The 22,757-nt window shown below is 40.3% G+C and overlaps 2 protein-coding genes across 17 annotated transcripts in view; one reads left to right on the top strand and one right to left on the bottom strand.

Moving 5' to 3' along the window:
• Positions 1 to 6,474: 6,474 nt before the first annotated feature.
• LOC118408627 (minichromosome maintenance domain-containing protein 2-like) lies at positions 6,475 to 15,455 on the bottom strand. Its single transcript, XM_035809443.1, has 15 exons — positions 15,207 to 15,455; positions 14,259 to 14,570; positions 13,846 to 13,937; positions 13,180 to 13,338; positions 12,536 to 12,614; positions 12,135 to 12,141; positions 11,695 to 11,853; positions 10,888 to 10,994; positions 10,564 to 10,732; positions 9,774 to 9,910; positions 9,150 to 9,287; positions 8,547 to 8,735; positions 7,970 to 8,139; positions 7,384 to 7,540; positions 6,475 to 6,613 (listed from the first exon to the last, which is right to left on the bottom strand). Exons 2-15 carry the CDS (start codon positions 14,550 to 14,552, stop codon positions 6,521 to 6,523), a joined length of 1,950 nt encoding a protein of 649 aa, XP_035665336.1. The 5' UTR covers positions 14,553 to 14,570; positions 15,207 to 15,455; the 3' UTR covers positions 6,475 to 6,520.
• Positions 15,456 to 15,689: 234 nt separating this feature from the next.
• The window catches only part of LOC118408629 (patatin-like phospholipase domain-containing protein 7), a 29,227-nt gene continuing 22,159 nt past the window's right edge, over positions 15,690 to 22,757 (top strand). For 11 of the 16 annotated variants that reach the window (XM_035809449.1, XM_035809446.1, XM_035809451.1 and 8 more), the window contains exons 1-12: positions 15,690 to 15,785; positions 16,358 to 16,439; positions 17,031 to 17,113; positions 17,607 to 17,663; positions 19,044 to 19,138; positions 19,572 to 19,712; positions 20,208 to 20,307; positions 20,480 to 20,539; positions 20,741 to 20,821; positions 21,000 to 21,061; positions 21,306 to 21,372; positions 21,837 to 21,953. In XM_035809449.1, the coding sequence (XP_035665342.1) occupies positions 15,708 to 15,785; positions 16,358 to 16,439; positions 17,031 to 17,113; positions 17,607 to 17,663; positions 19,044 to 19,138; positions 19,572 to 19,712; positions 20,208 to 20,307; positions 20,480 to 20,539; positions 20,741 to 20,821; positions 21,000 to 21,061; positions 21,306 to 21,372; positions 21,837 to 21,953 (1,023 nt within the window). In that variant the 5' untranslated portion in view covers positions 15,690 to 15,707. Of the gene's footprint in view, positions 15,786 to 16,357; positions 16,440 to 17,030; positions 17,114 to 17,442; positions 17,473 to 17,606; positions 17,664 to 19,043; positions 19,139 to 19,571; positions 19,713 to 20,207; positions 20,308 to 20,479; positions 20,540 to 20,740; positions 20,822 to 20,999; positions 21,062 to 21,305; positions 21,373 to 21,675; positions 21,757 to 21,836; positions 21,954 to 22,757 lie in introns of all 16 variants that reach the window. The other 5 variants (XM_035809453.1, XM_035809462.1, XM_035809460.1 and 2 more) reach the window with 3 other exon arrangements.

Raw genomic sequence — 22,757 nt, forward strand, 5'->3', positions numbered from 1 at the left:
AGCCTCTTTTGAGCTGACCTTTATACCTGTTCTCATGTGACGCCTGGGAGAGCTGACAATCTTTCACAAGGTCCGGCATAGATTTCCTGTACACGCAAGAAAAGCAAGGGCAAGCAGCTTAGCTACGGTAAGATAGTCCTATGATACTCTTAGTCTTAGGCATACTTTTGTTGGCTATACTGCCTTACATCCTGGCAAGCAGCTTAGCTATATGGTAAGATAGTCCTATAATAGCCTTAGACATAATTTTGCTGGCTATACTGCGTTACATCGTGGCAATAGCTAACTTGTTGTTTCAATGTTACAAAGTCCAGCGAATGCAATGCGGAGGTAAGATGGCAAGAACGTCCTGAGTGGTAGACAACAACACTTTCCCCCCAAAGTCACCGCAAAATATGTCCATCTATAGTAGAAGCAAAGTGCACAGACGTTGTGAAATATACGGACACTGTTAATTGCAGATGTGCACATGGAAGTCCGAATTGTGATTGTTGTGATCCGAATTAAGACGGCAATCTGTTCGCTTTGCGTGGAGGGGGGGTAGTTATACCTTAAGCTCTGCGAATACAACGTTTAACAACGTATGCAGTGATGACTTCTGTGTCTTGAATTGTTACTCAATAGTGTTGATCTGTGCATATGGTACATGTTACCGTCAATTGTTTTTGTTTTGCTGTTGTGATACATATGGCCTCCTTCGGTCAATATTGACCATGGTAAAATCCTGTTGTGATAACGTGAGAAGAAATCAGCGTATAAAAAAGGTATCATATATAACAAATTGACAAACCTAATTGTAAGACTTTGTCCCCCCGGTGGAACGGTGGAAGGTGGACGTCGCCGAGGACGGCAGCGAAAAGCTTGGCAGTATAACATCGCTGACTGGACGGGCCTCAGCCTACAGGAGAGGCTAACCCTGGCCAGGGATAGAAGAACCTGGAGGCAACTCTCGATCTTCATGTCTATCTTGTCCCCCCAACGACCTGGAGGTCAAGGGACTAGGTAGGTAGTAGGTAGGTAGGTGTCCCCCCAGACATACTTTATTGGAGGTAAATGTACGGCCAAAACGCATGCCATGTAAGTTGTAACCGCACACTGTGACGGATTCAGCCATGCTATTATCGCTATCTTACAAGCAGAACACTAAACATTGTGTACGACTTATGGACAGTCTACAGGGCCTTCAGTAGATCATGGAGGAAAGACACAAGGACCTGCTTCAAGCCAAACGACTGGAGATATCAAGTGACCTACGGTTTAGGGACATTCGGCGGCATCTTTTAGACAGTGGCGTCTTGAACGGTGCTGATCTTGATGAGATCGAGAACATACAGACACGTGAAGGCCAAGCTAAAGCCTTACTAGACATTCTTCCTACCAAAGGATCAAACGCATTCGCGGTGTTTAGGGATGCTCTTCAACACCGTTATCCGCACCTCGCTAGGATCCTGAAGGACGGAGGCCAATATGGACCTCCCACTGACAATGAAAGGAAAGGTGCGTATGCACAGATATTTAGTGACTAGATTGATGACATTTCAGAACATAACCACACAAATAGATTTCTGAAGTAGCGATAATCTGCACATTCAGAGCTAGAGTGTTTCATTAACATGATACAAATGATCGTGTGACCAACTTATATTTCCAGAACCACGTGTGTTCGTCATCCACGCAGGTGAAGACAAAGACTCATTTGTCCGCCCATTGGTCAGTAACCTATATGATAAGGGCTTGGCCGAGGTGGAAATCTTCTTCGATGACGTCTCTATCAGACCTGGTGACGTCAGCAGGGACAGAATCATTTCAACACTATCGAGTCAAAGTTTAGAGCTTGCTGTCATTGTTGTCAGCACCTCATTGATTGGAAAGCCCTACTGGCCTAGACTGGAGTACGAAACGTGTCTGAAAAACAACAAGCGTATATTCCCCATTTGGGTTGATGCAAACACTGACAATTTTAAGTCATTCAGTGAGTTAGTCGGTAATTACTCCCCAACATTGAAACAAGTGAGTGCAAGACGCGTGCAGAAGCGCAATTTTACTGCTGAGCTACCAAGCATTGCTGCCGAGATCGTACAGCAGCTTTCTACACTGAAAAGTAGCCTACCTGAGGCTGAAGGTATGTAGTAAGTTAAATGTAACACAGTCATATGCCTACTTCATAAGTCAGAATGTTTGTCATGTGTGCATATCCTTAACATATACTAGTATACTAGTAGATTACGCCACGATCCCATATGAAGGACAAAAAAGGCTGACTAGCTCGGTATCAATGATTTTTAACACTTACAAGCTATTTGGATACATAAGCGATGTTAGACTGAAGAAGTGGACTCCGTCAATTTATCATCTTCTCTTGCAGCACCATTTCTGTTGGCTTCTGGTGCTATTGCACGACCTCAGGGATTCCAGGCGCAGACCAAAGACTCCAACACTCAAGGTACATTTGTGTATGTTAAGTGATGGTGCCAGATGTAATATATATTGATGGGATATCATGAAGTATTTATCAGCTCTTTGGAAATTCATGCATATGAAAGACCCATACTGCTAACAGTACGATACCGTCTTGTACTCTTGATGATTACAGGCAGTTCAGGATCGGAAGGTTCAGATCCAAAGTTCGGCGCGCTCAGAGGAAACCTCCCCTGCCGCTCCGATGACGTCGTCCCCGTGAGTACTAAAATCTGGAAACCTTGCTTTGCAAAACAGTGTCTACCTCACACCGTGAGCTAAGCAAGTAGAAACAACAGACGTGTGAGGAAATGCTGTAGATTTGACTTTGATGAAATTCACCACTCTTTAGAAATTCTAACAGCACGGTTACCTGTAAAATATATCTAGTACTTGGTCACATCTCTGACTGTTTTTCATTTCTTCGTCTCCTAGCCCGAATACACGGTTGTGATGGTCGGGAAGACTGGCCATGGTAAAGGCGCCCTTGGTAACAGCATCCTCGATCGATATGGCAGCAACAAGGCCTTCTCAGTTTCAGCATCACGAACCGGATCTAAGCTGTCAACAGTAAAGTCAGCTCAGGTGAGCCTGGGCTAGTTATAGTCAAAAGGAATATCAGTCAATCATAACCCATACTTACGTCCCCCACTGTCTCATCTCAGCAGTGACTTTCAATGAAAGGCATGTCACGTCAACCTACCACCGATCTCTTCGGTTCTGGTAGGGCCATCCCTCGGATAGGACGTTATAAAATGGAGGTCACACCTCGAGCACATGAAAGAAACCACCACACTTATCGAAAAGAGTAGGAATTATTCCCGGGTGAGCGGATCAAACCTTACAGTCTGGTCTCTGGGTTGACATCTTGCAAAGGCGATAGTCACCTGTTATGTCAATCATTCCACAAATGTGGTAAAACTGAATAAATTGAATTAAATGCAGAACTTTGACACTGGCAGATATAATAAATCTCCCATCCAAGAGATCAGTCATGGTGCTTATCGCTGAAAAGCAAAATGAAGTGCTCATAAACACGCTTTCAAGGGATGTGTAACAAGATGCTCATCTAAGAAAAATTGCGGACATATTGTCGAAGGGACTTTTTTTGTCTTTTCGCGATCCACTGTAATACATAATCTGCCCTTGTGCTTAACCAAAAAATGTACATAAATGTGGCCCCTTTTTAAAGAATAATAATAAGTTTTCTGATGATATAAACCAGAGTGCAGTAGGAAGAACAGAGAGTTTTCAATCCTTTGGGAGTGAACATAATTATCATACTTCAAGATTATTTTGCACACATCATCAAACAATGTCACTGCATTGTACAATTTTGAATATTTATCAGCTTCCAACTAAGAGATGTCAATTATACTACATGTACCAAGAGAATAATATCACATTTTCATTGTCTACACACACAATAGATATTTTCTGATATTTATGTCTGTTTTTCCAAAGGTCAATGGCATCATTCTCCATGTTCTGGACACTCCTGGTATGTATGCAGTTGATGCATCTATAAGGAGTACCATGAGAGAGATCTCCAAATGCCACCAACTTTGCCCAAATGGTGTCAATGCTGTTCTCCTGGTGATAGCATTTGGCATAAAGTTCACCATGGTGGAGAAGGATTCAATTGATTACCTGAAGACCCTGATGGAAATGACTTGTTCAAGTATGGCATTGTCATCTTCACACATGGGGACAAACTTCAACATGCAATTGAGGATGGAGAACTCAGGAGCTTTAATGAATATCTTGATTGCCAGCCATCTCTCAAGGAAATTTTGCAAAAAGTGAATCTACGGTAGGTACAGCAAAGTGATTGACAGCATAGAAAATTTTTTTTACAAGAATTAATAAGGCAATTTTTGTAGAAGATGCAACTATGTCAAGTTGGCAAGGATAGGGAAAACTAACATATACTGTAATATGGTAATCTGATTACATTTATTAATGTATCTTCAACCAACTAAAATCTAAAAAATAACATGTGATCAAGCCTTCCCTCCTTTGGTTACTAGAAGATATCTACCATGAAATCCAAGGTAGCACCCTCTCACAAATACTTGATATCTTTCAGGTATGTCGTCTTCAACAACAAACTAAGAGGTGACGAAGCAACTCCACAGCGTCTTCAGCTTGTGGAATGCATCCAGGCTGTCATGAAGAATACTGGAGGAAAAAAATACAAGATTCCAGACAGGCCAAAGCCATCTACAATATGTTCCTATCAATAAGTTTTTCTTCCACTATTGACAGGATGTTTCTGTCTACAATATTTTCTGTTGCACTATTGAAAGGAACATACTGTTAATACGACTTTTTCTTGCACTATTGACAGGAATAAATTTGCTAAGAGCCAATCAGAGTATACCTTACAACCTTTGATTGTCTTCAGAATAATACCTCAGCTCATCCTGTCTGCCCTGACCCTTTATGTAGCCCTGACCTGGAAGGCTTGCTTGGTTCTACAGTCCTGGGTACTAGGCATGGGTCGAGACAGGATGATTTCAGGATACACAGCATCTTGATCAATACATTCATGAAAAATGTCAATATAATAATGTTGTTCAAAGATACAACTTCAAGCTTTTTGCTTTCAGCAACTTTTGCACATGATGACTAAAACACAACTTTCATTGAATAAATATGTATCTGGAGTACAGAACAGTACAATGATAGCTACATTTAGATTCTACCAACTTTAAGGACTTACATCATTACTTCTATATCTTTGAGCATTTTCCAACCGTAACAGTCATAATATAATTAGATATTAGCAAACAATCTTTTACTTGACTTTAAAACCTAGCAAAAGCAAACTTGAAACATTGTGTTGTATTCAAAAGTATTGGTGTTGGGATCAAACAAATTTACTCCATAGTATGTGATGCAACAATATTCTCTATACTAGTACTCTACACATTTTTAAGGACGTGATGACCTATTTGTGAACATAAGTTGCAATGTGACAAGAAGCAAGGTGCATACTACTGTAATGACATATTATACATTCAGTTCAATGTGAATTTAACAATGATTGGCACACTCTAAAAATTTACCTTACCTTAGCACTTAAAACTTAAATAGATTATGAAATCTGATCTGGCCAGCTGATAAGTGATAGTGTAATGAAAAATACTTTTGATGCTATGATATGCCTTGTATCACTAATCTGTGTGTGTGTGTGTTGTTTTGTCTCAATGAGAGATTCTAATTCTAAAGAGAATTCATAGCCCAGGGAAAATAGCTATTTTGCAAATAAAATCTCAGTGCAATTAGGGAGTACTAGGATAAACCGTGTATGTTACCTGTGCATGCGTCCCTAAAACCAAACTCCAAACATATTCCCAGTTTGGTCTAGCCAGCTTTTGTCAATGAGCCATTGGCAGACAGACAATTACACTATATGCTGGGAACTTAAAATTTACGAGGGGCGTGCAATTAGTAATGGTCCTGACCCATTTCCCATAGCAGGAGATTAATGAAACTTGGCACAGTTATTAGTCTTTCTCTTCATAGGAATCACCCAGAGTTATGCATTTCTCCCATCGTTTGATGCAGCTCTGGACACCGATTTTGTAGGACACCCCAGGTTGGTCCTCCAACTGATGCCTCATCAATGGCACAAGAGGGACGACCAGGTCTGGGAGCTGTTTCCACAGACTTCCAGCCACGTTTGAATTCAGGATGCCAGCGTTTTACAAGGTCATATGATGGGGCATCATCACCATAAGTTTCATTTATTTCATCAAAAGTCTTCTTTGGTGTGCGTCCTTTCAAATACAAAAACCGGATCACTGCGCGACACTCAACTGGTTCCATTTCACACCTGGTCCATTTCGCACCTGACTAAGTTCAAACACCAGTAAATCAGAAACCACAATTAATTCAGAGCTGTCTTTTGCAACATAACCCATAGAGATATGAATTATTACACATACAAAATTTCATTTAGATCAGACAACTGGAAGTGGGTCAGGACCATTACTTATTGCACGCCCCTCGTAAACCTTTCACCACACTCCAATGATGTTGTTGTCCCCAGTCCACCTCACTCCTCCGGCTGCCTGATAGTGAGGTCCTGGGCATGGCTGGAGATCAGGCGGAGCAACTGCAGGTGGAACTGTTCCATCTGGGTGTCATTCTGTAGAGAAAAAATGTTGAAATGGACAAATGAATTACATATATGCCCACTTCTGCTACTGTCATAGGTAAGCGTCTAAAACCACACATATAAAAAGTTAACCAGGACACTCATACTCACAGAGTGCAACTGATTTACATGTATAGCAATGAATCTATGCTGTTCCAATTGTGTCTCACTCTAGAGAGGAACACCACTGACATTACCAAATGATGTAATAGCTATGCTCACTTCTGCTACAGTCATAGGTAAGGGTTTAAAACCACACATATGAAAAGTATACTGGTACACTCAGAGAGTGCAAATTTCTGCCCATGCAGCATTAAAAGTTTGCTCCATCATATTCTGCAGTTCAAAAGTAAGCTGCTAGGGGACATTTCCTGTTTCATTCTACAGCTTTCTTCAAATCAGTAAACATCTGATTTATAGCAATGAATCCTTGCTGCCCAGGTAAGGATTCCTGTTGATCTGAGTGTCTGGCTTTAAAGCATGATGCTCCAAGAAAGTACTTTGGGTTTTACCAATGCTCCGGCCAAGTCTCACAAAAGTATATTATGTACAACAGATTAGTGCTAATGCTAGCTCACCTAAAAAACTAAGGGATATCCAGTTGACAGACATGATATCAAGTCGATGGGCGGTGATCTAAAATTGCGCTATTTCAAAATATTGCAATTTGAAACCACCATCCATCAATTTGACATTATCAATCTCAAAACAACCATTTCTAAAAACAATGGATACATTTACATGAAGGAAAGTTGACTTACTTCCTTCCCCAGGTACTGTACAATGTTGCCATGTCTGAAGTGAGGTGTGGGCTGTACCCCCAGGATGGAGTACCCGTATCTGGAGGTAACAGACTCTTCAAACAGGGAGATGGACACCAGAGCATCCTCTTCTGCCACATACGTCCTCAGGCTCAGTCTGCATAGAAGCAATACATTACACTCAGGGCAAGAGCTGAACAACACTAAATCACATTTTCAATGGTATAAATAGATTGTGACACCAGTTGGATGCAATAAAGAAATATGTAACTGAAACTTTCTCCACTAAAACTAACATGCTAACAAAATTGGATTTGTAATATTATAATTGAATATGATCCATGATGGAAAATAATCATTTCACAGACAAGACATGCAGAACTTATAACATTTGTCAATGAAGTCTGTTTGAACTACTAAAATTAAACTTTTGGTCACACAATGCATGCTGCATCAATAAAAAGGGGGTATAGTTATACCACTTTGTATGTAAGTATCATACCTTCTATCTCTCACTGAAAGATCCCTCACTAGGATCAAATAACAATTAGTAAACGTTGTGCATAAGAGAAGTGATTTTCCTTACTTTGCATGAGCACAAGCTACAGAAGTGAGAGTCCTGAGAGCTGTGGGAGGGAAGGGGCAGCTCTGTATGCTGTTGGACCTGAGTCTGCGGGAGGAGATGAAGTACCCCTGGAGTAGGTACTCAGCAGGGGGGGTCAGCTGGGGATGGAGGCAACACGCTACCTGGAGAAACTGGACATGAGGAAAAGTACAATCTGCATCATTTCTGAGAGAAAATAGAGATCTGAGAGAGAGAGACAGAGAGAGACAAAGAGGGAGGGAGACAGAGAGACACAGAGAGAGAGTGAGAGAGAGACAGATGTGTACAGAGAGACACACATTGAGAGAAACACAGAGACACAGAGAGAGAGAGAGACCGAGAGTAGTAACTACCAAGTCCTTACAGGTGTGCAGGTTTTGAGAACCATAAGAATAATAAGACATAGATCTAGAATTGAACTCATGGCTGCAGTCTTACAAGTATGAAGAAAATTTAATTCATCAGACTCTACCTGTAGCAGCCATAAGTCATTGACAAACATTGCTACAAAATTTTCATCAACATACATGACATTGTGTGGCATGGAGTCTTCACTGACCTGTTTTATATCCTTTGCACTGAGAAGTTCACCAACATTCTCCAGGTCTTCTTCTTTAAGCGTTGCACAGTTCAGTATGTCTTCAACAAGCAGGCTGTCAGCATACATGTCTCCTGTCTCACTGGTGCTGTCAGTGTAACACACCAGACTGAAGCAGTCGGCCAGGGTCTTGGACACATTGCCTAGTTCCTACATGGTTCACAAGACAACAAAATGCTGAAACTCCTTGATATACACTGTATAGTAAGTAGCATCTCAGAATTGGTCTACATTGAATGCATTGATGTCAGAAACAAAGCTTGTCACTGTAATACAGGACTGTCTTCAGCTTTATTTTTTTCATCCCTTTTATTGTTTTGGAGTCAATGTTGTTGATTTTCCTTGTAAAATCTGCCATTTTAAGCTTATGAAAACACATTTTCATCAATTTTCTGTACTGAAGTTCAGATTTTTGGGACAGATGGGGTGAAATTTTTGTCCGTTCCAACAAGCAAATATCCGTCCCGGGACGGAGGGATGGGTCCTGGTGACAGCCTTGTAATCACACGTAACTGTAGGAATACTTGTGTGGTGCAAAGTCCAAGAATTACGATCAGACATTACCTGCTGGAGGAAGAGGTCTGCACCTGCCGTTGCAGCTGGTTTCCTGCAGCTGTTTGGGTCTGTGTAGGCCCAGATGCTGCACCTGATGGGCAGGTCCAAGCTCTGAAGTACCCCGCTGTCTCCATACTTCTTGGGTATCTGGAATTCCAAATTGTTAGCTCAAGATATCAAGCTAGACTGATTTTTTATCCAGAAGTAAAATTATTCATGAACACATTGAACTATAGAGCTCAATCATGATATGATAAATTCATTTTGCTCAAACATACATGCTGCTGCTTTAGTGAAAGTCCTCACAAATTGTGTATTTGTCCCTGGTACTAAATGACACACTTTCTCTACCATCCTGTCCTTGGTGATGAATGACACACACTTACTCTACCATCCCTGTCCCTGGTGCTGAATGACACACACTTACTCTACCATCCCTGTCCTTGGTGCTGAATGACACACACTTACTCTACCATCCCTGTCCCTGGTGCTGAATGACACACACTTACTCTACCATCCCTGTCCTTGGTGCTAAAAGACACACATTTACTGTATCATCCCTGTCCCTGGTGCTGAATGATACACACTAATACAACAGGCTGCAAATAGATACCAAAAGACATCTATTCAGACCTGCACAGTGACAACGTCCTTCTCCATGACCCCCTGCAGACTGGACTGGACATCTCGCTTCACCTGTCCCAGGTCTCCTAGGAAACAGCATCCTCCGTGGCTGAGGAGGAGGGAACCTGCATCGATGCTGCAAGTCCCTACAAAGAGATTATGAACATCTAAGTTAGAATGATTTTCCTATTACCTGTGTACAGATTGATACAAGCAGGTTGTATGTTGCTAGCTATCACTATAGACTAAGCCAACTAGGCATATGACTATTTGACACTGATGGGGATACAGAAACTACTGGGAGTACAGACACTGGTGAGGGTATGGACACCATTGGGGTACGGGCACTGGGGGTACAGACACATCTGGGGTATGGACACTACTGGGTGTACGGAAACTACTGGGGGTACAGACACTTCTGGAGTGCGGACCCTTCTGGGGATACGGACCCTTCTGGGGATACAGACACTACTGGGGGTACGGACCCTTCTGGGGATACGGACCCTTCTGGGGATACAGACACTACTGGGGGTACGGACCCTTTTGGGGGTACGGACCCTTCTGGGGATACGGACCCTTCTGGGGATACGGACCCTTCTGGGGATACAGACACTACTGGGGGTACGGACCCTTTTGGGGGTACGGACCCTTCTGGGGATACGGACCCTTCTGGGGATACGGACCCTTCTGGGGGTACAAACAATACAGGGGGTTCAGACACTACTCAGGGTACAGATGCTAAAGGAGGTACGGAAAAGAAAATTCAAGGTAAATTGAAGATGATAAATTTGAAATCCACCTGTGCCATGGGTGTCTTTAGTAACCTTTGCAAAGAGGTGCTTGTCAACAGTGTGATGAACACATGGTGATGACATGGCTGCACAGTATGTCAGCAGCCTGGAGAGTAGGAGGGTATCACTGCCAACTGCCATCACATGGAGACCTCCACTGTCTTTAGTCTCTTTCATCTGTGAGAAAATCATAGAACATAGTAAAATGATTAAGCTATCTTTACCTGTTGTAATAGTATTCAGTGGCAGTATATTGTTGTTCTCTTCAGTTTATGTAATTTCAATACTTGCATGTTGCAACAGCTGAAAATAGAAAATAAGCTATTGCTAACCTTGTTATTGGCCTGAGTTGACACCAGGCTTAGCAGCATGCTCAGTTTCAGCTTGTGGTAGGTACCTGGTGGGCTCACTGATGATGCAAATGCAAAGGCTAGACTGGCTGAAAATAGGAAAGACAAACTTATATCTGTCCCTGGTGCTGAACGGCACACAATTACTTTATCATCCCCTTCCCTGGTACTGTGACACACACTTTATCTGTCATCTCTGTCCTTGGTGCTGAATGATACCTAAATGTGCTTACTTTACCATCTCTGTCCCTGGAACTGAATAAAGCATAATCATTCTATCATCCCTTCCCAAGCACTGTGACACACACTTACTCTTCCAACCCTGTCCTTGGTGATGAATGACACCCCCTTCCCTGGTGCTGAACAATACAAACTGACTCTATAATCTCTGTCCCTGGGGTTAAGAAAATACACACTTTTCTACTACCCCAGTCCTTTGTACTGAATGATACACACTTGCTCTGATATCCCTGTCCTTGGTGCTGAATGATGTACACTTACTCTACCATCCCTATCCATGGTGCTGAATGACATACACTTACCCCCACCATCCCTGTCCTTGGTGCTGAATGATACACACTTACTCTCCCATCCCTGTCCTTGGTGCTGAATGATACACACTGACTTAACCATTACTGTCCTTGGTGCTGAATGACACATACTTACTCTATCATCTCTGTCCCTGGTACTGAATGACACATACTTACTCTCCAATCCCTGTCCTTGGTGCTGAATGATACATAGTAGATCTATCTAGACTCAGGGAATCGATAACTGCTTATTCCATACCTGCAAAGCTGTAAGGAGAGCCCAGTCTATCCTGGTAGAGCCTTGTCACACTGTCAGGGAGGGCTACAGAGGGTGATGGCTGAACAACCTGTTTTACTATAGAGTTTGCCTCAATGGAAATGGTAATATCTCCCCTGCATCTGTCTATTGTAGGAATCCCTGAAAAAAATAGAGAGAGAGCATACAATGGTACCTGAGATTGAATTTTCTCAAAAGAAACAAGATTCCAAATGTTGTTTGTACATTGTAAATGTGGAAAAGAATGGTTTACAAGCCAGGTGTTCTATTGTCCCATGATTTTCTTCTTATTTCAGCCAAACATATTGCAGAGACTGAATACCAGGTGTGCACGTGAATAGTGCTCTTTTCAGGCATGTATATGCATATTCAAGTAAAACCTTTGACATCAACAAATATATTTTGGACAGCAGTTTATGTACAGTACAACTGTTGCAGTTCATAGGCTCAAATTATACACAACTTTTTCCTCCAAAATGTTTCCCCACTCACTCACCTACCACAGTGTAGTGTGCCCCCATCTCAATCCCCTGCACCACTCACCTACCACAGTGTAGTGTGCCCCCATCTCAACCCCCTGTACCACTCACCTACCACAGTGTGTGCCCCCATCTCAATCCCCTGTACCACTCACCAACCACAGTGTAGTGTGCCCCCATCTCAATCCCCTGTACCACTCACCTACCACAGTGTAGTGTGCCCCAATCTCAATCCCCTGCACCACTCACCTACCACAGTGTAGTGTGCCCCCATCTCAATCCCCTGCACCACTCACCTACCACAGTGTAGTGTGCCCCCATCTCAATCCCCTGTACCACTTAACAACTCTCTTATCTGCTAAGACTCGACATGAGACGTCCTCCTCAAGAATGTTCCCACAGTGATGGCACTGAAAGTCTGGTCTTAAGAGGATCAACACAACAAATCTTACCTTAAACCTTAGTACCTCTTGCAATGTTTTCTATCATATTTGTAGAAACAAACAGACAGTGGTTTCAAACTGCAATATTTTGAGGATTCTGCAATTGGAAAACACTGTCAGTTGACTTGATATCCCTATTTACCATTTATAAAAACATTGGATAAACTTTAAGGCTATCCCAGAAATAAAGGTGAACTAGCGTTAACCATAGAAACAGGAATTCTTATATGAAGGTGATATGTCCAGTGAAGAACTTGAAATTATGTACAAACTAGAAAAAAGTTTAAAAAGCTTCTACAGTGGAAAAGAAAATCTCTTTAATGATTGACCCTAGCTGTATGATTGACCATTCCTTATAGCCTCCACCAGGCCTTCCTACGAAGGTATGGGGATTGTAGAATTCGGCAAAAAAATCGAGAAATTGTCCAGGGGAGTCAGTCCACTCTAAGGTTAATGTTTCCCCTCCACGGCAAGCCAACTCCTTGGCAAATCATTCTCCTTATTGCAGCCAGCGTAGTCAGTCTGGTAGAGACTACATTTCTTACCTGATAGTCCTGGACTCACTAGCCCCTGCAGTGTGTAGTCTGATGTAGGTGTAGGGTTCTGAACCCACACATCCTGACTCAGGGCACTGGTACCGCGCACTCTGGGTGTACTGGATCACATTGGTCATGGAACTCACTATACCCTCAAATTGGAAGTACCTGCAAATTATTGTATTCATTAACCTGAGACTTGTATTGACGTTTGGTTCTAGTGGCTAAACAACAAGCAATCAAATGGACTCTTTTTTTGTTGACTACCAATAATCAAAACATCCTTACAAAGAAACTTATAATGGCATATGGTTGGTCTTTTCTGCAAAATTTTACCCAACAAATCAACAGTTTTCATATGTTAGTACAAAGCCGGGACTACTGATTAAGAAATCCAAATAAACAAATCAATAACAATGTCAGAAAAGAGTGCAGGGACAAAATTACCACCGAAAGTAATCTCCAAGCAGATCTTGTGATGGCATAAGATAGTATCATAAGCTGTGGAAGGAGTTTAGCTGGCAAAGGAGTTCACTGGCCACCACTGCAAGATCTGCTTGGAGACTACACCGAAAGCACAACTGGTTACTGAAACCTTGAGACATAATTTTGAACCCAGTTATACTAAAGCAAAACCAGTGACTGAAAACAGAACCAGTTATATTTTGATTCTACCTCTGCTCCACTGCCTGACATGACAAGTCCCTGAGGTGGAGTGAGTAAGATGGGAGGGGGGGAAGGGTTGGGATGGAAAGGTGGACCAGGATCTAAGTAAGAAAGTCATCATTAAAAAGGTTAACATGTGATACAACTGAGCTATTGGCATGTTTTAAGTCATTTCAAATCAATTATTTTTAAGCTATTGTGTCAGAGTTCAGGGGAATAGTTGCATGTATCTTTTTTCATTTGAAATTAAAACAATCAATAACAGAACTGTCATGAATGGGCAATAAGCAATTTTTGAAATTGACAAAGAAAAGTGATTCTTAAAATTGTCACATTGAGTCTCACTGGGTGAACTTAAATCCTTAACGTTATTTTGTTATTACATGTACATGTGTTTAGAGTTCTCCTCCTGTGAAATGTACCTGATTACGAGACTCCACCTGTGGTATCAGGTCCAATGCTTTTATAGACAAGTACACGACATCCTGGAAGATTCTCCCAGCATCCAGAGGATAATGGAGGACCAGGTTTCCCAGAGTGGAGTCAAAGTTCACCAGATCCATAGGATCGACAGTCAGGACGAAGCGGAACACTGCGCTGGGTTTGTCCTGGTGACTCTCGATCTCTGCTCGGGTCCGACAATCCTGGATGAGCTTCTGTAGAGCTCCTGATCTGTCCAGGTACTCAACAGCTGATTCTTCTAGGGAGCTCTGCATTCTGAAATAGCTTAAAAGCTGGAGAGGTAAGTGTTAGTGTTCATGCCAGTATCCAGAATTTTGTTGGGGGGATTCTTTTGTAGATTATGTAGAATAGGGATCGCAAAAGGCACAAACTTATGTGAGGAGTCTTTATCAGAACTGTAAAGAACCATTACCTTGGCAATGAATAAAACTAATAAAACTGGACTATAATCTACATAATTTTGGAAAAAAAATGTCATCTGACCGATGTTGAATTGTTGGGCACTCTAAGATCTGACCCAAAACAACAACAAACATTTAGGCTTTTTATTAATTAATATAAAAGATTCAATGTTATTTTCTATGTGGGGTGGGGGTGAGGAGGTTGTTCATAGTCCACACAGAAAATAGTAGTAGGTTTAGAGATCGAGACTGTAGATAGGCTGGGGATAATGCTATCATGTTATCATTTACATTGTAATGTCCCAGGGGGAATCTGATATAACCTCCTTGGGGGAATCAAGTGACATATGAAATGCTGCATGCAGCTGCAGATAAAATATACAATTGCCTGGAGTAATTCAAAATGGCTAAACTGTTTCAGCTATAATGTGGGGGCTAAGACAACTCTGTGTATCTAACAAGAACCAGGAAAAGCTAAAAGATCGCAAAAACGTAAAGCAAAGTTACCTGTCCTCCAGCTGTCAGCCAGGGCTTTATCTGAAACTTCCCGCCGAAATGGGCGTGTCATATGACGTCATTAAAATCTAAATTTATCATCGTACTACAAAGGACTTATTTACAAACATCATAGTTTCATAGCTTTCGCTTGAAAAAGGGAAGAAACTTTTGAGCAATCTCGAGTCTACAGTATGGCATAAAATAGCATACCGATCGAGGCACTAGAAGCCGTCTGAATCTGCTTTTGCCTCTGACTGTATTCCGAACCTACTATTAATGTTGATCATATAGGGGGGTTAAAATAATGTCTCAAAATCTTCTGATTGTACAGTAGACAAACAGTACGTATACACTATAATTAAACTGATATTTGATATAATTAAACAATATATACATGAATAAAATTTAAATTACACAGAAAGTAAAGAGTAAAAACAATTATAAAAAGTAAAGGATAATGTTTCCCCTACTATAACTATTGAGCTCGTCGAACTCGTCAAAACATTCAAAATGGCGACCGAAGAGGGTGGTCTTCCAGTCCTTTCGTCTTCAGAGTCTTTATTTTACTTCTTTGTGGACTTACCATGGGTAAGACTCTTTTTGATCAGTCCCTGATGTTTCGAGGAACCGATCTAGCTCTTAATTTCGTATATATAGTGTCGAGAATTTGCTGAAAACTCGACAAACTGTTGTCCCCTTTTCGACCTTCACCCAAATCCTTCTATCATTTGTGGCCTATGACTGAGGTCATCACAAGGATGTGGCGTTATCTTTATACTTCTAGTACCCTACTGTTTGTAAATTCTTACAGCTGATAAAACAAGTTTTGTCTTAAGTTCATGTATGAGGAAACGCATAGCAAGATACATGTACAAGACTAGACATAGTCTACAGTTGGTGACGCATAAGGCTTTTACTTTTAGTTGTGCTCTATACCATATGTGATCTGTGACAAAGAGCTGGGCATAGAATTGACACAAAATGACATTTACCTTTTAGTACAGTAGGATTGACTAGGTCATTTCCTGTGATCGAAGCTACAATAAGACTGGATCAGTAAAAAACTGTGTGAAAAAAAGTATTGTAATGATTGTGTCAGATAGAAAGATATTGTTATATACAACAATAAAAACAACAACATTCTTCCCATTTTTCCTCAGACGATCATCATCCTGTTGAGCCTGGTGGTTTGTGGGATAGTTACTGGGTTGTTCATGTGTCTGAAGAAAGTCAAGACAAAAGGTGAGGAATCCTGCAGCTCTAATTACCTGGCTGGATTATGAAACAGCTTCATATATATATAATCATAAGCTGTACTATGGCAGGTATTACTACTACTTCATATGTATTAGCCTTATACACCATTGAAGGCAAATGAGATAGAATGAGACAAAAATAAGCCCTCTCACAGAGATCAGAACGCATGTGCGGCAACAGGAATTCTAGGTACATTTGTAATATGTCAAAGGTAAAAGGCCCAGAAAAAGAAAACAGTCATTGTCTTGACCATTGTTGCGATTTGCATAACAACATCCAGAAGGGTTTTGTTTTCTTTTTATGCCCCTTTACCTTTGACATATTACCTAGAATTCCTATCGCTGAATGTGCATTCTGATCTCTTTGAAAGGGCTTATAAAAGCACTAAAATGTAATTGAGTTCTGTATGATACTATGATTACTATCATAATGTTATTGAGTTAACTGTTGTTACATGTACTAGTATATCTCCATTCATTAGGTGATTTAAATGATAGTAATTCAACTGTTTACTGTATTACATCAAAAATCTAACTTGTATCATGTCAACATGCCTTGTGTTTTTGTTATCCGCAGTCATTGGCCACCCTCCCCCAGTGAAATACCGCTTCCGTAAAAGGGACAAGATTATGTTTTATGGTAGAAAAGTCATGAGGAAGGTGAGTGATCTTAAGTCTTATAAGCTCTAGTTCCAAAACAGTATGCAATAGTCAACATTTTTTCAATGCAATGTTACAACCCCTTGGAACAATACAGCTTGAATTTGTGCACCTGCAAATGTACATGTGGTTACCTAATGTATTGATGTCAACAAGAATAATTTTTTTGGTGTTCAACCTATGGTACCTGGGTTTTTGCATTCTTGAATTTCAAGATAAGATTTTCATTTAATTTTCATTCATTTTCTTTCTTTCATTTTGTTCCATTTCATTTCACATCCCTTGTACTAACAGATTTGCCTATCGGCATTTCTCATTCCCGTCTTTAGCTCTCTCCATGGCACACCTCACAAGAAACCGTATTCCCCTTCTTTCCTTTTCCTTTTCACTTCTTTCTTTGTAATGACACCCTAGCATAGAGAGTAGCTGTAGCCCATATCATTTACCAGATTTACATGATGACATATTTCCATTTTCCCTGCCCATCCTGAAGATCCGATTTATGGAACGTCTTCCCCTACAGCCACAGGAAAGTGATGACCCCAACGCTGTAATCCACTTTTCCCTTCATTTGCCTGAGTTTTTGTTTGAGGTTGACTGAAAAGTGTACAAAAAAACCTATAATGCACCCACCCTTGTACATGTATATATTTTATAATGTCTGCAAGACTCAAATCACTTCAGTATTGGTTGTCCTGGACTTCCTTACTGCTTGGCTTTTATTAGATGTCAAACAAGTAAATCAGTAGTGCAATATACAATGTGATGATATGCATCAAAGCAACTGAGAATTTACAGAAAGGTACACATGTATGCAGAAGGACAATGTGCTTTTACCCTTTGTCTTTCAGAATTGAAATAACAAAAATTTGTCACTCCGAAATTGAATGTGAAATATTTCTAACATAAAGGAAGCAACTTACCTGTGCTTCCTTTGAACAATCATTGAAACTCATTTGTATCTAATAGTATGATTTTATTCTCATCGTCAGAAATAGGTCATTGACCTACCGGTAAGGTTGCCAAGACAACCAATGTTGAGACGAACTTGAGTTCTAGATATGAGCCTTTGTCATGTTTTTCACTCACCTGCACATTCTGAATGACCTGAGTAGATGTCTGTGTCATGTATGCCATCATTAGAAATGTAGAAAATAACCACAACTGGTATAACACCTACTGCAAGAATATATTAAATATATTAATAAAATCAGTGTGCATTAGATTTAGAATTATATGTATTTACATGAGTATTTTGTAAAGTAGCATCTACCACAATGACCTAGTCAGAAGAAGGTTAACTTGCAGGCGTGTCACTAATAAACCGGAAATCCGAATTGTGCACATTATTTATCATGCTAGATAATTTTGTAAGATTATGACATGCAAAAAATCCCCGATTCATAATTGATTGACTTGCTGGAAAATAACCCAATTTGCACCAGTGATCCGAAGGTATAGGTCATTAGAACACTACTGATACATGCATGTAACTGTATTGCTGCTATCTTATATCACTTGCCCACACAGATCACATGTTACTATAATTGTTAGTTTTTCAGAATCTCCTAAGCTGCACCATTATATTTATGTTATATGAAAAGTTATCTAAAAGCTAATAGTACTGGATGCATGAGAGTCACAGAAAGAGGTGCAGTCTTCAAACAGGTGTAATAACTTTGATGTTAGCATCCATGATACTCAATTCACAATTGCAAATTGACACATATTGTGCTGCCACTTTGTGAATGATTGTCAGATTTTCATCAAAGCTTCAATCTTAATGAATGATTATTCCTGCCAATGTATAAATATACCTGACTAGATTCGGGTTAGTATGAGTATGGAATTGTGGATGAGACATGTGAGACAGCTTCACACTCAAATGGTTTCATAGGATTACAGTTTTTTTTGGTTTTGTTATTTACAGGTGAAGTCCAGTGTGAGTAACACTGTTGTGGTCCAAGGTTCGTCCTCGCGGACAAGGATAAAGAAACGACAGAAGTTTGTTCAGCTAGTCAAGAAGTAAGACTTTCTGCTTCCTAGGAATAAGTTATCACTTTGGTGATCATTATGCTTTTGGCAGCCAAATGTGTGTAGTTTTGGAAATTTATAGTACACAGAAACATTACAAAGTACGATGAGTCCCATGTGACATAACTAGGGGTGGGTGGGATAAGGGTGCAGAACAAATTACGGTGTGAGTTGAGTGCATCCAGGTGACCTTTATATTCTTTTGCCAGCCAAATGTGTGTAGTTTCTGTGACCTTAACTTGTGTTTGGGAAGAACTGGTTGTTCCCAGCTGGGCACATATGGGCACCTCTTATTTAGCGCCCGGCAAACTGTAAGACATTGATTGTGTTGTGTAATAATCTAACATTACTTCAAACACATTTCAAAAGTGCAGTGGGTCTGAATCTTGTTACTCATGAGTTTCATGATCGTCTCACCCTGCAGAATCCTCCGTCTGCGTAAGGAGGGTTCCAAACCAGGTGTTCAGCTGAAGGAACCCCCACCTGCGCTGCTGGAGGCTGATCTAACAGAGAGTGGAGAGAGCCACCTGCCTCCTGAGGTCATGTACATGCTCAACTCTGTCAGGTCAGTTTGTTTGTTTGTTTGTTTGTTGAATAGATAAAAAAATCTTGACATACTGATAAACAAGCTACAGCCATATGTGAAGCTTGGTGGAAATATTGAACAAAAGCAAAACTGTCTCCAGAATAGGACAAAGTTTTTTCCATTCAATTGAACAAGCTGGTTTTCAATGAGCCATAATCTATATATAAGAACATTAGCAATCAGTCATGATTGTGGACTATATAATTGAAACATGCTTATTTTTCCTTATAATATTTCCTCCATTTCCTGGGATGATGAGCTTTCAAGCACTGTAATATTCATTCATTCCACATGCCTGTAAAACTGGTATGTTATGCCAAAGGGTGTTATATTGGCTAATAGTACAGTATACAGATGCAGATACGGATAAACAAAGTTATGTTATAATGGACAGCCAAAGATGGCCATATTACAGTATGGCAAATTACATACAAGAAGCAGTAGTTGAATGTTTGTGATTTTTGTTGTACCTAGGGTATTTGGTCACTTTGAGAAGCCCATGTTTCTGGAGCTGTGCCGCCACATGGAGACTATGAGTATTAACGAGGGAGACATGCTCTTCAAAGTCGGGCAGGTAACTTCTCAACTCTGATACATTCTTGCAATTGGTTGTTGCTGTGTTGTTCTGACTAAGTGTTTTGTAGCACAATTCCTGAATTCAAGAAGATGTGCATGAATGTTTTGACTCATATTGATATATGTATGCATATCTATAACTTTGTGTATCCCATATTCTATATCAACAGCCAGATGACAGCATCTTTGTGGTGGTACAAGGCAAGCTGACTGTTTATATTACAGAAAAGGTGAGATCTGGTGCCTTTAAACCTTCTTATACCAATATGTAGGTAACAATCCTATACTGATATCAATGCACATTGAAATCAGATTTTATTTCAATACTTCAGTTCTGTGAATGCTATCAGTGTATCTGCACCAAAAACCCTACAAATACAACAAGTAGCTACAGGATCACTTCATGTGTGCTCACTTGCTCCACCTTGCAGGATGGCACAGAAATGCAGATGAAGGAGGTGCTTGCAGGAGACAGTGTGCACAGTCTGCTGAGCATTCTAGATGTCATCACAGTAAGTAATGTTTGAATAGGAAAATACATAATACACGTTACATGATTTACAAAAAACTACCTTCACTAGTGTTTGCTTTTGAAATGTTGTGTCTCGAATGTTGATAAAACATCTCAAAAATATGATGATTATGTAAAGGTGATTTTGTATGTGACTATGTTTTTTCTGCAATCCACAGGGCTACCCTGCACCATACAAAACTGTGTCATGTAGAGCACTGGAAAAGAGCACCATTCTCAGGTTAGTTGAGGGCTCGAAGGCATCATGATTGTCTTGGTGTCATTGGTAGCCCCATCTTAATTCTAACTGATCTAGAGTACAAGTCATTGCTTATTTTGATTGACATACATGTATCACTGTGTTACACCTTCTTATTACAAACTTCTTTTCTTATACCTTACTGATAACAGTAAATTTTTATTATACACACATACCCTGAAATACTGCATACCTACTCTAATAATATGTTTTCTTGAACCCTCAGGCTCCCTGCTAATGCATTACAAACCGTATTCAAGAAGTACCCAGAATCTCTGGTCAGAGTAGTGCAGGTATTTCAGTTTCTCAGCCTAAAGTTGCTTTTTTAGCCCTTCAATCTCAAGATTGTAGTACAACAAGCTAGACAATTATTTTTTGGAATTGAAGTATTCAAAACTATTCCATTATCATTGTGTTACATTGTCATTTGAAATGATAAGACACAATAATTGTCAAATTGCTATATTTAGACTTAATACCAGTAGTCACTACTATTACAAAAAGTGTTTTCTATGTTAGATTATGTCTAGTCTATGCAAGCAATGTTGAATACAATGTACTTTGTTTCTACCGTTTGTATGATGTGTTATTGTTAGATCATCATGGTGCGTTTGCAGCGGGTAACTTTCATGGCTCTTCACAACTACCTGGGCCTCACCACTCAACTTATGAACAAGGTATTCATGCCTTAGAGCTCACTGTACGCATGTAAAGTATTTAGTAAAGATTTAACTTCTTTCCCCTTGATGTCATCCAGGTGATAATGCTTCGTCTGCAGCGAGTGTCTTTCATGGCCCTGTACAACTACCTAGGCTTGAGCTCTGAGCTTGTCCGTAAGATAGACACATGTAGTAGGGGATGCAGCCGCACACAGGTGAAAACAGTGGTATGGGGTGGTCCACATGTGTATGTGGTGCACAAAACATGTTTATTATAGGGGTTGGATTTTTGGTGCACTACACGTTTGGGGGCATCAAGGTCTGTCAGTTTAACCACACTTAAAACCATACTGAAAACTTTGTCAGTTTTTTTGTTCCAAATCTTGTTGCAACAGTTCCACACTTTTTTCCGAATGTGACTGAATAGTGGTTACTGTAACAGATGTTCTTTTTTGGAAAGTAAGGTTCTCATAACACAACCAAAAAGATATTTACCTGGATGTTTCGGTAACTTCTGAGTTGTACTACTTCTTACTGTACTGTATGATAGCATTGCAGTAAGAATTCAGTCCCAAATGTAACTGAGTCAGTGTCCCTTCTCATCTCTTTTCATGGTTGGTTATATGTTTTAATACTAACACAGCACAGCACAGCACAGTACAGCACAGTGTTTATGCCATGGATAGTTTGAAACTCCATGCTTCCAAACCAACTTATTTGACAAAGGAATTTTGGCACCAAAAAGTTGGCACTTTTTCTAACCAAACCCAGAAACATGGAACATCTTTTTCCAGGAAGTATTACATTTGTCAATTTTGCTTCTCTCAAAGTCCTGACGTAAAAATGGAAATTTCAAACATAAATTATGTCTACTCACTCTCATTGAGAATAAGTATGTGGTCAGTATCTTGTTGCAATTGAAAGAAAGATTTTGGTCACCATCTATATATACATTTTGTACATGACCCACCAATGCACACACTCAATACACAGACTAAAATCGAATTTTGTTTGTTGAT

Source organism: Branchiostoma floridae, unplaced genomic scaffold, assembly GCF_000003815.2.
Source record: "Branchiostoma floridae strain S238N-H82 unplaced genomic scaffold, Bfl_VNyyK Sc7u5tJ_264, whole genome shotgun sequence".
NCBI classification, from domain to species: Eukaryota; Metazoa; Chordata; class Leptocardii; order Amphioxiformes; family Branchiostomatidae; genus Branchiostoma; species Branchiostoma floridae.